Here is a 15,010-nt window from a genome sequence, read left to right on the forward strand (position 1 = left end):
TTAACTGAACGAATATGGCTACTGCTCAACTCTTGCATTCTGGGCAGAAGCCCAAAACTTTGAAGGTAAAAAGCATACCTGTAGTATTATTTTAAGAAGAAAATGTAGACCTCCAATTTATTCATTTGTCTTCTAAAGCAAATAGGAAATATGTTTTCATCATTTTCAGGAAACGGCTCTGTTTCCAAACCGAGTTGCCACTGAGCAGCAGTCTATGGTTTTGGTGAAAAGGCTGCTAGCAGTTTCAATCTCCTGCATAACTTACCTCCGAGGGCTCTTCCCAGAAAGCTCTTATGGAACCCGCTATTTAGATGGTAACTTTTGCTGCCTTTGTCTCTTTTGTTTCATTGAGCTCTTGAGTTATTACATGTCAGGCTTATCCACAATGAAGTTTAGGGACGCGGGTGGCGCTGTGGTCTAAACCACTGAGCCTCTTGGGCTTGCTGATTGGAAGGTTGGCGGTTCGAATCCACATGAACTCCCCTTGCTCTGTCCCAGCTCCTGCCAACCTAGCAGTTCGAAAGCACACCGGTGCAAGTAGATACAGTAAATAGATACCACTGTGGTGGGAAGGTAAACAGTGTTTCCGTGTGCTCTGGTTTCCATCACGGTGTCCCGTTGCGCCAGAAGCAGTTTAGTCATGCTGGCCACATGACCTGGAAAGCTGTCTGTGGACAAACGCCGACTTCCTCGGCCTGAAAGCAAGATGAGCACTGCAACCCCATAGTCACCTTCGACTGCACTTAACCATCCAGGGGTCCTTTACCTTTACCTTACATTGAAGTTTAATGTGAATTTGAAGCTGCTCTCTCTGTCTTTGTCTTTATCTTTGTTTCTCTCTTTGCAAATATAGTGAGATGTACACATAGGAAAAGCACAATACTTCCGAATTCCAATGGAAGAGCAGTTAGTTTGAACTTGAAGCCACCTGTCCGGAAGCAGCCAATATTTGGTACCTGGAAATCAACTTGATAAACACCAGTTAACTGCATTATTTTTCTTCCTCCAGACATGTCCCTAAAAATTCTTCGAGAAGATAAAAGCTGCCAGGGTTCACTCCAGATAGTCAAGTGGTAAGAAACAGAAATCCCAAATGATCAAGAAGATACCATAGTGGATATTGATTGTAGCAGATGCCTGGCTCTACACAAACTCTGTACATACACCCCCCACCAAGGTTGCTACAAAAACCAGATATTTATATAATCCTTACTATTGATTAACTGGGCACAGGTTTTACATTCCAGAGCATTCCTTCATATTGTTTGCTATGAGCTCTAAACTCCATTTGGCAACTAAGAATGTTATCACTTTATATATACAGTATTTGGATGAATGTTCATTCATTAATATATCTGCTCCAGCAGGATTCAAGGGTGCTTTGATGCGCTGGAAAATAACTATGTAAGTTTTTATTTCATTTATATTAAACCGTGTTTTAAATATCATGAGATTTCACCACAAAGTTACAGAACGTAGGGAAACCTCACTGCAAAATTGACTGCTCTTCACCTCTTGCCTTGAATGAATTGTCTTGACCAAAGAAAACTGTTCCTCTAGAGCTGTAAGGTTTGCTTATGCCATGTCTGCAACTGGAGTAAATATGGAGATGTCCATGAATCAAATCAATTTGCAGACTATTCTGCATGTTGTGCCTGATAGTCAGTAATTCAATAAGTAAGTTTGAACCAGACTCATGATGTGTGTGTGTGTGTGTGTGTGTGTGTGTGTGTGTGTGTGTGTGTGTGTGTAGTTAATTTAAAAAATAGATGACCATATGATGTTATGATAATTATCCCAGTCCAAAACTGCTGCTTGATATGCAGATGTTGAACGGATGCAGTTTTTCTCTAAAGAGGGAGATTCACTGACAGGAAAAGTCACATTTGCAAAAGCAGTTGTCAAAGCACCATTTAAAGAAAAAGATAGCTGTCCTAGGTACTTTTCTTTGTTTAGTGCTTGTTACTTTGGTTGCTTATTTTTTTAAGTTATAATGCTAGTTCTTTTGCTATATATCAATGGCCAAGCCAAACACTCTGCAGGATCTCCTGACATTTTTTTTAACCTTAAAGCATTCACAATAAGTGCGGGGAAAATATTTTGATCAGAGGAGAGGTGCGGGGAAAATATTTAAGAGAGGTGCACAGCAATTACAAGGTTCTATTTGCATCTGTATTTGTAGCATTTAGAAGCAAACCAATCTCTTTTGGATCTGTTCTGTGTCATTCTGATTTGATTTGTTATTCAGGTCCAGGTCTGATGTTAAATCTGAAAATCTGTTTCATCCCTATTGACTATAATAGAGATTCTAAAAATAACTACAACACATTTTCCTTTTCACATAAGTAGATGAAATTATGCTAAGAATGTGAAATCATGACCCAACTCACCCTCATTTGCCTCCTTATTTGGTGTACATTGGGGATCAGGCACAATACAAGTACCCATTTCCCTCTTTCTCTGGGCACTGAAAAGAGGGTGTGTGTGTGTGTGTGTGTGTGTGTGTGTGTGTGTGTGTGTGTTTTAGCACAGGGGGAAGTGTTAAACAATCCATTACCCCGCACCTGCATTCATCAAAACTAAAATCCCCCACAACCACTTCAAAGGTAAAAAGAAGTCGGCAGATCTAATTTGGCCCTATGAAAGTAGTTGAGATATATCAAGCACTGGGTTAAGATTACCTTTTTCAGTTGCATGTGGTACAGAAACTGATTTTATAAGATTTATACAGGTGGGCGCAACTAGCAAAAGGAATATAAACCTAAAGCTACCGTTTTATGTGTAATTAATCCAATTGGCCACAAGATGTCAGTTATGTTTCTTGCAATTCCATCTACCACTCTAAGTGGGGAAAAGACTGTACAGTATTGGCACCAGTGAGAAGTCTCTCTCCCCCATCCTTTGGGATGGAGATTTGCATCAGGACCACAGCTCAGGAGGGTAAGTTTAACACCCCCACCCCATATGCTGTAGTCTCATTTCTGATAAGTCCTTCTCAGCAACTGCTATTTACAGTAAAGACAATTTTTGCAATGTTAAAACACGTGTAAAATGGCATCTGAGATATTTCTTTGAGTAAACAATTTAGACTTGAAAAGTTGCATTGTTCAGTCGCCAAGATACCACAACACACCCAAGTAAAAAAAAAGCCCCCTCAGTCCTGAGCTATTGGAAATAGTAGCAGTTTAAGGGAAGAAATGATGGGGACGTTTTAAAATGAAATGCTGATTTTTGATAGTTCTTTTTTTTCCCCCAGCTACATATGGCTGTTTTGACAGTAAGTAGCACATGAAATCAATTCACAGAGGATTTCCTCTTCTTCTGTTTGGAAAGAATAAACATTAATTTGGCCTGACCTGCCTTGGGCAAAGATTAAGATATTTCAACAATGTATTTTACCTCAATATCTTGACACTTTCCTCAAGTATTACTTCCCACTGTGATGTACACTCCGCAATCTCTAACTTGTTTGAATATGTTTACAAGTGCTATCTTTACACATCTACATCTTTTTATAAGGTTTAATACCTGTTCAGTTTGCACCAGTCTCTACCTGCCCCAAGTCTCTGGGTATTGTAGTTTGGTGAAAGTGCTGAAAATTCTTTATTAGAAGTTTTTAGTTATTTCATTAAACTACAGTTCACTGTACAGCTCCGGGCCAGCCCAATACATTTTGGCACCTGAGGTGAACCACAAAATAGTATGTCCCCCACAACCCCACCCTCAGCCAGGGAAGAAAGGTTGAGTGAAGATCTACACTGGGAACAAGGGTGGGGCCTCCTATGGGTCAAAAGCCTCTACAGCAAGCATAGGCAAACTCAGCCCTCCAGATGTTTTGGGACTACAACTCCCATCATCCCTACCTAACAGTACCAGTGGTCAGGGATGATGGGAGTTGTAGTCCCAAAACATCTGGAGGGCCGAGTTTGCCTATGCCTGCTCTACAGAGGCAGCATTGGGGAAGCAGATGGTCTGACCTCCAAACGCAGCAGCAGGTGATGCGTTCCATGGAGGCTCCTGTGGATCCTGCCACCTGAGGCGGTCACCTCACCTTGCCTCATGCAGGAGGGGCAGCAGCCCTCGTACAGCTGATAAATCATAGCCAACAAGTTTGTTAAATGTAGGATTTCTTTATTTTCTATTGACACAGTAAACACAAGGAGACTAATGTTTAATCACAGATACTGAGTTTATTGTAGATTTTGTTGCTAATAAGAACAACAACAACAATAAATAAATAAATAAATAAATAAATATCAATACATAATAGTTACAGGTAGTTAGCCGTGTTGGTCTGACGTAGTTGAAACAAACAAACAAAAATCCTTCCAGTAGCACCTTAGAGACCAACTAAGTTTGTCATTGGTATGAGCTTTTGTGTGCATGCACACTTCTTCAGATACATAATAGATTTGCTGTTGGAATTTGGAGGGATGAAGAGGGTCTTTTTCACCACCCTGGTTTTTCCCCACAAGAGTGAGAGTTTGTACTCTACTCTTCCCCATGTTGCAAAGGATAAGAAGCCCTTATCAACCTAAGGGCCACATCATGGACAACCTCCTGGGGGCAGCATGACAGTGATGGGTGGGGATCAGTGGCAATGTGGGCAGAGTTCTAGTTACAAGTACTGGTAGGTAGCTGTGTCGGTCTGACATAGTCAAAACAAAATAAAAAATTCCTTCCAGGAATACCTTAGAGACCAACTAAGTTTGTCATTGGTATGAGCTTTCGTGTGCATGCACACTTCTTCAGTGTGTGGGCAGAGAAATTGATAGGACTCTTACTTTTGTACCATAGGCTACGTTCCGGTCATACAAAAGTCAGCTTTATACACACACACACACCACACATCTCTCCATCCAGACAAGCAGGGAGCATTATCAGAGTTCAAAGACACATTCCAGCCATGCAGAAACACTCCAAGAAGACGCAGAGAGGAGTGTGGCCTGGAGATTGCTTGGGGGCTGGATCGAAAGGTCTATGGGGGCTGACAGTCCCCCACCCCCTGAACAGCAAGCTCCAAACACCACGCTTTGCAAATAGCTGAAATGATTGGTTATAAAAGCTTATTCTTCTTGCAGCCTGTTGTTCATTTAGTTTTGACTGTCCCCATTAAGTAGTGTCCAGGAGAGGGCAGTTTTTTCACTTTGCATGGTAGACTATTGTGGCTGTTACGCTCGCTTTTGATAGACAAGTAAAAACCAGTCTCATTGCCCTAATGGACCTCTCCAGACTAGTGTTTTATGGCAGGTGCATTCTGCATCATGTTCTTAACACAATAATAGTGCATTAGTGGTGGATTTATTCTGCTTTAGTTTATTCTGAGATACTTCCCCAATGCTACCATATTATTTCTGTCTGGAGGGGCAGAGCAACGAAAGAACAAGAATAAACCAGAACATTTGTACGTATAAAAAATATAGCAAGTTATGGGATCTTGCACTGATTGGAAGGCACAAACAGTATTGAAAGTGGGATCATGTGTGACTGCCCCAATAGCATCAAGAGAACAAGTAATCATGAATGTGCACTAAAAATTATGTCAGAAGAGGTCCCATGTTTCTGCAGTTGCTACTCTGAGATATTATGATTGAAATTTCCACAGGGAAATGTGTATTAAAATCTGTTGGCTTTATTAAAATCTATTAAAATTAGAAGTCTAGAATATTGGGTGGTTTGGTGAACTGACTACAGGTATCTATGTGGGTGCTGCTGCTTTATTAATTCCCTGAATGAGAGCTGGGGTTATGGAAAGTTTTGCAAGACAGATATTTATATACACATCTCACAGTTTCACAGTTTGTATGACTAATTACAGATCCAGGAAAGATGAGTAAAAGAAATTCCTGCAGTGAGATTTATAGTCTACCTGTGATCAAACAGAATTGTACTTGCTTTATTTTTACTATGAAAATTCAATGCTAACTCAGTCTGCTTTCTTAAAACAGATCTATACCAACCCTAAAGAACCTGAGGTAAGAGAAAGTAAAAAATCAAGTAGGCAGAAATTATGCTTTATGTTCAAGTTAGCCAGATTCTCAGTTTCCACCACCAACACATGCATGCTTGGGACATAGCTTCCTGTGTTATACTGAGTCAGGCCATTGGTCCAGCCAGTTCAGCTTTATCTACAATGAGTGGCAGCTGCTCTCCGGGGTTCCAGAGAGGGATATTTCCAGACCTGCTTTGAGATGCTGAAGATTGAACCTGGGACCATTTGCATGCAAAGCTGGTGAGCTAAAGCTCTTTCCTTTGCTAAATAGAGAGAGGACAAATCTTTATTTTTTAAAAAGAAAACCAGCAAAGGCACTCCTAGACAATCATTTCTAAGATCTACAATCATCATCGGGACTAAGCTGAAGCCATGTGTCTTACCGTACTTCAGTTTCCAATTGCCCATTGGATCTGTCAGCAGCTGAAGGAAGTGTCTGGCAACAAGCCCTCCTTTTGCCATTATGGTTGGGTTTAGAACATCCACAGTCAGCAGAAGAGGGAGGTGTCAAAACCAGCTTGCAGTTTTTATCCTGAATTATTATTATGTTTTATTTGATTTTTTTGGTATCATTTTTGTTCATTGTACTGTAATTGCTTTGTGCAGTTTCATTTTGTTAGCTGTCTTGATCATCCTAATGAGAAGGCTTGATGTGAATTAAACCAATACACATTTGAGTATAATCACAGCATCTCCCACGCTGGGTTAGTGAACCCATTTATGCTTATTTCAGTAAAAGCAAGCAATTTCATACGTTTTCTGCCCTCCTTCAACTGTTGGCTTTTTCCATACACAGTTTCTCTTAGCATGACAGATGATTTAGGCTAGCACCATTGTACATGGAGTACTAAATGTTCCAGCTAATTAGAGCCAAAGTAATGTAATAAATGGTCCGTGTATGGATAAAATAACATTTTATAGGACAAACATAAAGTTTTCCGTGTAATGGCATCAAGTGCCATTGCAACACAGTAATGATATCTAAGGACAAAGCAATCGACTTGAAGAAGGGAGGAAAATGTCAACAGATAGCTCATGTGCTTTAATCTAAGGAGATCTCATGTGGGAATTATTATATGGCTAGAACATCCCATGATGGTCAAAAGTCTATTTGTTACAGTAGCAAGTTACAATTGGTCTTGCTGTTTGCTTTTCAATCTCCAGCACATGACAGAATTTTACCGGTTCAAGTTCAAGTATTCAAGGAGTGGACCTCAGATGGACTTTGATAGGTAAACACTTCATCATTTAATTTCTTGGGCAAATACAATGAGAGAGATGCTTGCCTTAAAACAGGGATGGGAAACCCTTTTCAGCTTGTGGCCAACACTCCTTCATGGGAAACCTTCCAGGGGCCACATGGCAGTCCTAGGCCTAGGCAGGGCCAGAAGCCAAAAGGAGCAGGGTCTATTTTTTTTTTAGAAGGCTATCCAGCAGTCAGGTGGGATGCGGGTGTCGCTGTGGTCCCAGCTCCTACCCACCTAGCAGTTCGAAAGCACGTCAAGTGCAAGTAGATAAATAGGTACCGCTCCAGCGGGAAGGTAAACGGTGTTTCCTTGCACTGCTCTGGTTCGCCAGAAGCAGCTTAGTCATGTTGGCCACATGACCTGGAAGCTGTACGCCGGCTCCCTCGGTCAGTAAAGCGAGATGAGCACTGCAACCCTAGAGTCGTCCATGACTGGACCTAACGGACAGGGGTTTCTACGCTTCTCTCCATCCTCCATCCAGGTAAGCAAGAAGCATTATTCAAGGACAACCCAGAACCAGGCAAAAGCTCTAGAGGAGGGGCAGTGAAGGGCATGGTCTGAGGAGAGTCCTGAGGGCTGGACAGAGGCCTGGAGGGCTGCATTTGGTTCCCTATCCCTGCCTTGAAGTGTTTAATTTGAGAAAGCTGCTGTTATGCAGACAGTTTTGTTTGTTTGTTTTTTGTTTACTGTGTAGTGCCTTTTCACATGCAAACTACTTTGCAGTCTATTATTGCATGTCTCCTACAGCAAGCCTGTGAACTAGATAACTATAAGATTCCTCTTTACAGTATTAAGGGTGCAATCATGTGTCCACCTCCTAAGGAGTAAATCATATTAAATACAGTGGGACTTGCTTCAGGGCAAGATCAGGATCAGACAGAGACAATAGTGAGTGGACTCAGGCCCTCAGGCCATCTTCTGATTTGACAGGTGAACTGAGATGTATTATGGAAACTGGACTCCAAATTGCACACTTTCCTGTCAGATGGTGCTTTCCCCACCACTGCCACCAGGTGGCACAAATCAACAGTTCTACAACATCATATACAGTACCATCTAGTTAAAATACCCTGTACAACCTAGAATTCAGATTTTCTTTGATAAGCCACTTCACAAGGTACTCATGATGTACCTCCATGGTGAAAAAAGAATGTTAATGTGATTTGGCACTTTCAATTATCCTCTTGGATATCTCACCACTCACTTTGCACCTAGTCTTCTCACTGTGTGAACTGGAGCTAGATGTCAAGATCTGGGTTACAGGTTTAGAGGTGCTGAAATAAACCTGTTCAGCTTGCTTTAATTAAATCTTTCTTAGAAGGATGAGCACATACTCTCCAGTGGCAATCTAATTGTTTCTGAAATTGGTTCCTTATTTCTTAGATCGGATTCATAGATACAAATGCTGAACAAATGAGTATTCATAACCATTTTTAATTTTGGAGCTGTGCCCTTTCCACAGTCATAATGTCAATTCATGTGTTAATGACAAATGTTGTAATTCCAGGCAGTACCCCACTGCAAATCCGTCTTTCCTATTTATCTTGATTATAGTGGTGAAAAGACTCTGCAGCCCTTTTATATCCTTACTGTAAAATGTGTCAGTGGGTATTCTATATTTGCTAGTGGGGCATAAGTGGCAGTGGTTACTTTTGCGACTGAAAATCATTTTGCTATTTTGGCATCTGCTGTTGCTGTGAGATTGATGTCCAAATCCTGTAGAATGGTTAGATGCTATAGCCAAAAGGTACACACTGGCTTGCATTGGTGTAACTACCCTGTTTCTCCGAAAATAAGACTTAGCCATAAAATAAGCCGTAGCAGGATTTTTAAGCATTCAAGGAATATAAGCCATACCCCAAAAATAAGCCATAGTGATAGGCGCAGCAGCAATGCCGGCCGCGGCAGGAGAAGGAGGAAAAAAATAATAGACATCCCCTGGAAATAAGCCATAGTGGTTTTTTGTTTGTTTGTTTTTTGAGGAAAAATAAATATAAGATGGTGTCTTATTTTTGGAGAAACACGGTACAGTGTTATCCTAAGTCTGGCAACTCAATCTGCAATCTTATCAGAAGAGGCTGCAGCAGCATATCACTGTACATGTTTCAAGTTGCTTTGTTGTAAGTAGATCTGTGATAGCTGAAGTGTCTTCAGATGGCACATACCTCTTGTCCTGTCCTTGGCCCTATTTGCATGTGTCCTCCACTCATTATGGAAGGTATGATTACACAGAACACAGAACACTTCAGAGTCAGTTCTAATGTTCCATAGGTTGTTCGCTCCCACAAATAATTTATCATGTGAAATTATATGACTACTGTGAACTCATGTAAGATCATTGCTCCGATTCCATGAAACGGACACATTGTTAAAGATTTCCCAACAGATGCAATTAGATTTGGAATCTTGTGTGTGTTCAAGGCTTTCATGTCACATTGCTCATGCAACTATTCACACGAGCAGTTATTCATGAGAGCAGAACTGTCCATAACTATCAATGGCGCATCATCTTGCAACTGGCTCATGCTCCTGTGGGTTCAGACTCCTAGGGGGTTGGCTTATAAGTTGGCGGAAGGACCAAAGTTCAGTAGCAGAGCACATGCTTTCCATGCAAAAGGCCCAAAGGTTTGGGAAAGACTCCTGCCAATGGGACCAGTGGTTTGACACAGCACATGTCAGCTTCCCATGTTGTCAGTACACAACTATGCATTGTGCTGGTATTGCATAGGAAGTAGTGTCCCTTGCATCTGATTCTGCACATCTATTTTCTGGTGCAGTAGTTTATAGGATTATATTGGATTTCAGTTCCTCATTCAGTAAACTGTTTCTTGACACCTGTTGAGTGTATCTACTTTTTAAGTTTGTTTTATGCCTTAATGTTGAGCCATATGATTTGGAGCAGACTTTGACTTCTTTATTGTTTCAGTCGTGACAGTCAAGGGAACTTTACAAATGGAGGGAACGGTGAGGAAATTAAGCAAGCCAGCATCTTGCTGATCCGCAAACTGTATGTCTTAATGCAGAATCTTGGACCGCTGCCTAATGACATTACATTGACCATGAAACTGTTCTACTACAATGATGGTAGGTGATGAGACTCCACCTTTCTTGGCTTCCCCTAATTTAATTCTCAGGACTAGCACATAACCAAGGAAATTGGGGAACTGCTATCAAAATGTATGTCAGAGTTTGCAGCCTGAAGGCAAATTGGTTGTCAAGGTGGGCAGCAGGAAGGAATGGAGGGGTCATGTGAGAACAGCTACATACCTAAGTGGTTCCTTGTCAAGTTGGGGACCACAGGGGTCTGTCCACAGGGTTCTGTTCTTGTTTAAGATCTTTATAAATGACTTGGATGAAGGTATTGTTATGCTCATCCAAACAAACTGGGAGGGGTAGCCAATGCCACAGAAGACAGAATCAGGATTCAAGATGAACTTAACAGATTGGAGAAGTGGGCCAAAACTAATAAAATGAATTTCAATAATGACAAATGTAAGGTTTTAGGTTGGACAAACAGCTGCACAAACATAAGATGGGAGACACCTGGCTTGATAGTAGTACATGTGAAAAAGATCTAGGGGTCTTCGTAGACAACAAACCTGAGTCAACAGTGTGATGCAGCAGCAAAGAAACCTAGGCTGCATCAACAGAGTATAGTATCCCAATTAAGGGAAGTAATAGTCCTGCTCTATTCTGCCTTGGTCAGAGCACCTCTAGAGCACCACCCAGCTCCTGCCCACCTAGCAGTTCGAAAGCACATCAAAGTGCAAGTAGATAAATAGGGACCGCTCTGGCGGGAAGGTAAACGGCGTTTCCGTGCGCTGCTCTGGTTCGCCAGAAGCAGCTTTGTCATGCTGGCCACATGACCCGGAAGCTGTCTGCGGACAAATGCCGGCTCCCTTGGCCTATAGAGCGAGATGAGCGCCGCAACCCCAGAGTCGGACACAACTGGACCTGATGGTCAGGGGCCCCTTTACCTTTACTAGGTGAAAAAAACCAAATGGGTTCAAATGGCTGGTTTCAAATATATAAAATGCTGTCACATGGAAGAGGAAGCAAGCTTGTTTCCTCCTGCTCTGGAGGCTAGGACCTGAACCAACGGGTTCCAGTTACAAGAAAGGAGATTCCGACTAAACATCAGGAATAACTTTCTGACAGTAAGAGCTGTTCACCTCCCTCAGGAGGGAGTGGGCTCTCCTTCCTTGAAGGTTTTAAAGCAGAGGTTGGATGGGATGCTTTAATTGAGATTCCAGCATAGTAAGAAGTTGGACTCACTAGATGACCCTTTGAGTTCATTCCAAGTTGACAATTCTGTGATTCTTATGTAAGCCATTCTGGGAACTTTTTTTTACTGAAAAGCGGTGTTAAAATGCTATACAGTGGTACCTTGGGTTAAGAACTTAATTCGTTTTTGAGGTTCATTCTTAACCTGAAACTGTTCTTAATTTGAGGTACCACTTTAGGTAATGAGGCCTATTGCTGCTGCCGCGCCGCCACATGATTTCTGTTCTCATCCTGAAGCAAAGTTCTTAACCCGAGGTACTATATCTCGGTTAGCGGAGTCTGTAACCTGAAGCGTCTGTAACCCAAGGTACCACTGTAAATAACAAACAAACAAAAAATGTTGAAACAAACAATTCATTTCGATAATTTCATTGTTTTATTCTTTTCGTAAACCACTTTGCAGGGGTTTTGTTTTACAATCAATTCTTTCACATAAATAATAAATAAACTAAAGATGCACGAAATGACATGGAGTACAATATCTAATGAACTTGCCATGGTTGTTGTTTCTTCTGTTTTCTTCAGCTGCCTAGCCTAGCTTCTTGCTCTGGGGACTGCTTTTCCTTTTGCTTCAGGCTGTGCAGCACAGGATTTCATATGTTTTTCCTTTGCAGTCACACCCAATGATTACCAACCCCCTGGCTTTAAGGAAGGCAACATCTCTGATTGCCTGATTTTTGATGGTGACCCAGTGAACCTCAAAGTCGGGTCAGTCTCCACTGGGTTCCACATTATGAAAGTGAGAGTAACAGCAGAGAGCAAACGGATGGGGTTGCTGGAGAGCAATCTGGTTGAGGAGAATGGTTCCACTGAGATCTCCCATCAGGGGCTAGACTGCGATGAGGAAGAAGAGGAAGGCAACACTAAAGTAAAGGAATAGGTTATACACGATATCATTTTCCTGAATCCATTGTTGTATGTGTTGTAGTAGGGGGGCAGCCCTGTATAGGGAAATTTTTAATGTCTGATGTTTTACAATTTTAATGTGCTGTAAGCCTCCCTGAGTGGCTGGGGAAACCCAGCCAGATGGGTGGAGTATAAATAATATAAATAATAAAATTATTATTATTATTACTATTACTACTACTTAAAATTCTAGATTTAAAAGGGATTGAATGGTGGTTGTGTTTGACCATGCTGCTGAAAGAAGACATCCTATTATTAAAGCATCCACTGCACAATATCTATTCAGGCTTTCTTCAGGGCAGGTTGTTTCACAGGCAGGGTGGTGGACTGCTGAACAGTCCTTATGCTCAAGAAGTTATTTCTAAGGGCATATCCAGATGTTTGATAGGTTTTTTTTAAAAAACAAGAAACAAAAAAAGACAGCAGCAACAAACCACCAGGGTTGTATAGAAAGGAACATAGGAAGCTCCAAATTTAATCAGTGGAATAATAAATCAAAATCACATATTATTGTTTGCGAAATAATTAACTAATTAGCAGAGTTAGTCATGAACATGCAGATAACTCTTCCCTCTACTGAACTGAATGAAAAAGAATCCATGTGCTGTAAATTGTTTTACAGAACCTTCAAGTTGATGGCATGAAGTTGGACAAAAAGAGGATGCATGAAGGGAATGCAGATTCAGAAGGCAAAAACAGTTTATATTTTAATCAAAAGGGAGCAGGTATTTCTTTATTCATTTGAAATATTTTTGTGCCACCTTTAACAGTGATAACCTTCTCAAAGTAATTTATAGAATATAAAGCTATATATAAAAAAATACTAGTAATGATTAAAATGATAACTATCAAATATGAGTCCAGCAATCAGTTAATAGCAACTATAAACATCAGAAATAGCCAGGCACTTAAGGCCTGTTCATAGTCAGGCAAGGAACTATGCGTACATCACACAGAAGAGCATATCATAGGGATGGGGCCACCACCAAAAGGCCCAGTCTCATGCTTGCCAAGTGAAGTGCCCCCCCTTTGAAATAGTGCTTTCTGGTATTACCAAGGGCTCTTTCTAGGGCCTGTGATAGTCGGGAGTTTATCTCTGCAGGTACCGGAAGCTAGCCAGGAGCTGTTTAGTTCAAGGTGGAACTCAATGTGTTTTGACTATACAGTATGGGATTTTGACTTCATGCGCTATTCCCAGAACGTAACTCCGTCATAAGTTGTGGGTCTGTTGTATTACAATTTTATGCTGTCCCAGTGTTTGCCTCTATTTGCTGGAGGTTAAGACTACCAATGGCTTCTGGTTATGATAGCTATTCTACTTACAGGATCAGAAGTACCATGGCTCTAAATACCAATCACTAGGAAGAATAGTGGAGGAGGGCTACTACTTGGGGCCTTCCCATAGATGCTTAGTTAGCTACTGTAGAACACATGGATAGAGATAGGCATTTGGTCTTATGCAGTAGGGATTATGTTCTTATGACTGATCTGGTGTCCAACTAATTAAAAGAGATGCATTTTCATTTTCCTTATTTAGCTCCTTTGTATTCAGTGATTTGTCTGTATTGTAAATTTGTGTTTATCAAAATCTTTTTGTTTTTTAAAGGTGTATATTTAAATAATAGAGTATTTTTTAAAAGATGTCTACCTGAAATAGCATAATGTTTATATATATACCTTCTCGGTAGTGGCACCCACCCTGTGGAATGCCCTCCCACTAGAGGTCAAAGAGAACAACAATTACCAGACCTTTAGAAGGCATCTCAAGGCAGCCCTGTTTAGGGAAGCTTTTAATGTTTGATGGATTTCTGTATTTTAATGTTTGATGGATTTCTGTATTTTAGAATTTCTGTTTTGTTGGAAGCCGCCCAGAGTGGCTGGGGGAACCCGGCCAGATGGGCGGGGTATAAATAATATATTATTATTATTATTATTATTATTATTATTTCAGAAACATCTAGAAAGACTGGTGTAAAAGGAGCAGAAAAAGCACCTCATCGGGTGAGCATCACTACATTGTAAATATGATTAACAATAGCTGATTCTCTGACAACCAGTGCCAGTTCAAGGCATTTTTCTGCCTGAAGTGGTATACAAATGTTCCTCTACCCCTAACTTGGACCAACACTTCAGTAAGTCTTCATGTACCATGTAGAAATCAATTGTTCCCTTTGCACCCTGAAGTGACACCTGAAGCTGGAGAATGTGGCTTACTGTCTTTGCTGGCACCACCTAAAGCCAATGTATCTGCATTTTCAGTAGGAGTCCAGGAAGTTTGGAAAATATTTTGCAATAGTGCACAACGGAATATCACCTAAAAAGCAAAAAACCCAAATTGTGATTCATCTGAAACAGCTAGACCTTCTAGCATTAGGCCACACCTCTAACCAATCCCCAGTGCCACATGATGGTGCCAACATTAGATGAGAACTTAATGTTTGTTTTCAGCTTTTAGGGAATGCTTGGAATCAATGCTGACATTCCTTAAAACAGCAGTACAGGTAGTTGTGTTGGTTCTGTCAGGATGTACACACACACACACAACCCCTTAGGATTGCAGCCTCAGTCGCCTGCCTGCAAG

The 15,010-nt window shown here is 41.1% G+C and overlaps 1 protein-coding gene across 1 annotated transcript; it reads left to right on the plus strand.

The window, feature by feature from the left end:
- HORMAD2 (HORMA domain containing 2) lies at window positions 1–12,403 on the plus strand. Its single transcript, XM_035099291.1, has 9 exons — window positions 1–65; window positions 170–314; window positions 1,010–1,073; window positions 1,368–1,404; window positions 3,257–3,277; window positions 5,949–5,975; window positions 7,157–7,224; window positions 10,166–10,323; window positions 12,138–12,403. The coding sequence occupies exons 1-9, from the start codon at window positions 15–17 to the stop codon at window positions 12,401–12,403; spliced, it is 837 nt and encodes a 278-aa protein (XP_034955182.1). The 5' UTR covers window positions 1–14.
- The last annotated feature ends 2,607 nt before the right edge of the window (window positions 12,404–15,010 follow it).

The sequence above is a fragment of the Zootoca vivipara genome, chromosome 17 (assembly GCF_963506605.1).
Source record: "Zootoca vivipara chromosome 17, rZooViv1.1, whole genome shotgun sequence".
NCBI lineage: Eukaryota > Metazoa > Chordata > Lepidosauria > Squamata > Lacertidae > Zootoca > Zootoca vivipara.

Coding starts and splice junctions, on each gene's coding strand:
- HORMAD2 (XM_035099291.1), top strand. CDS start 15: ATGGCTACTGCTCAACTCTTGCATTCTGGGCAGAAGCCCAAAACTTTG. Junction 1,074..1,367: donor TCACTCCAGATAGTCAAGTG/GTAAGAAACAGA, acceptor CTGCTCCAGCAG/GATTCAAGGGTGCTTTGATG. Junction 7,225..10,165: donor CCTCAGATGGACTTTGATAG/GTAAACACTTCA, acceptor TTATTGTTTCAG/TCGTGACAGTCAAGGGAACT.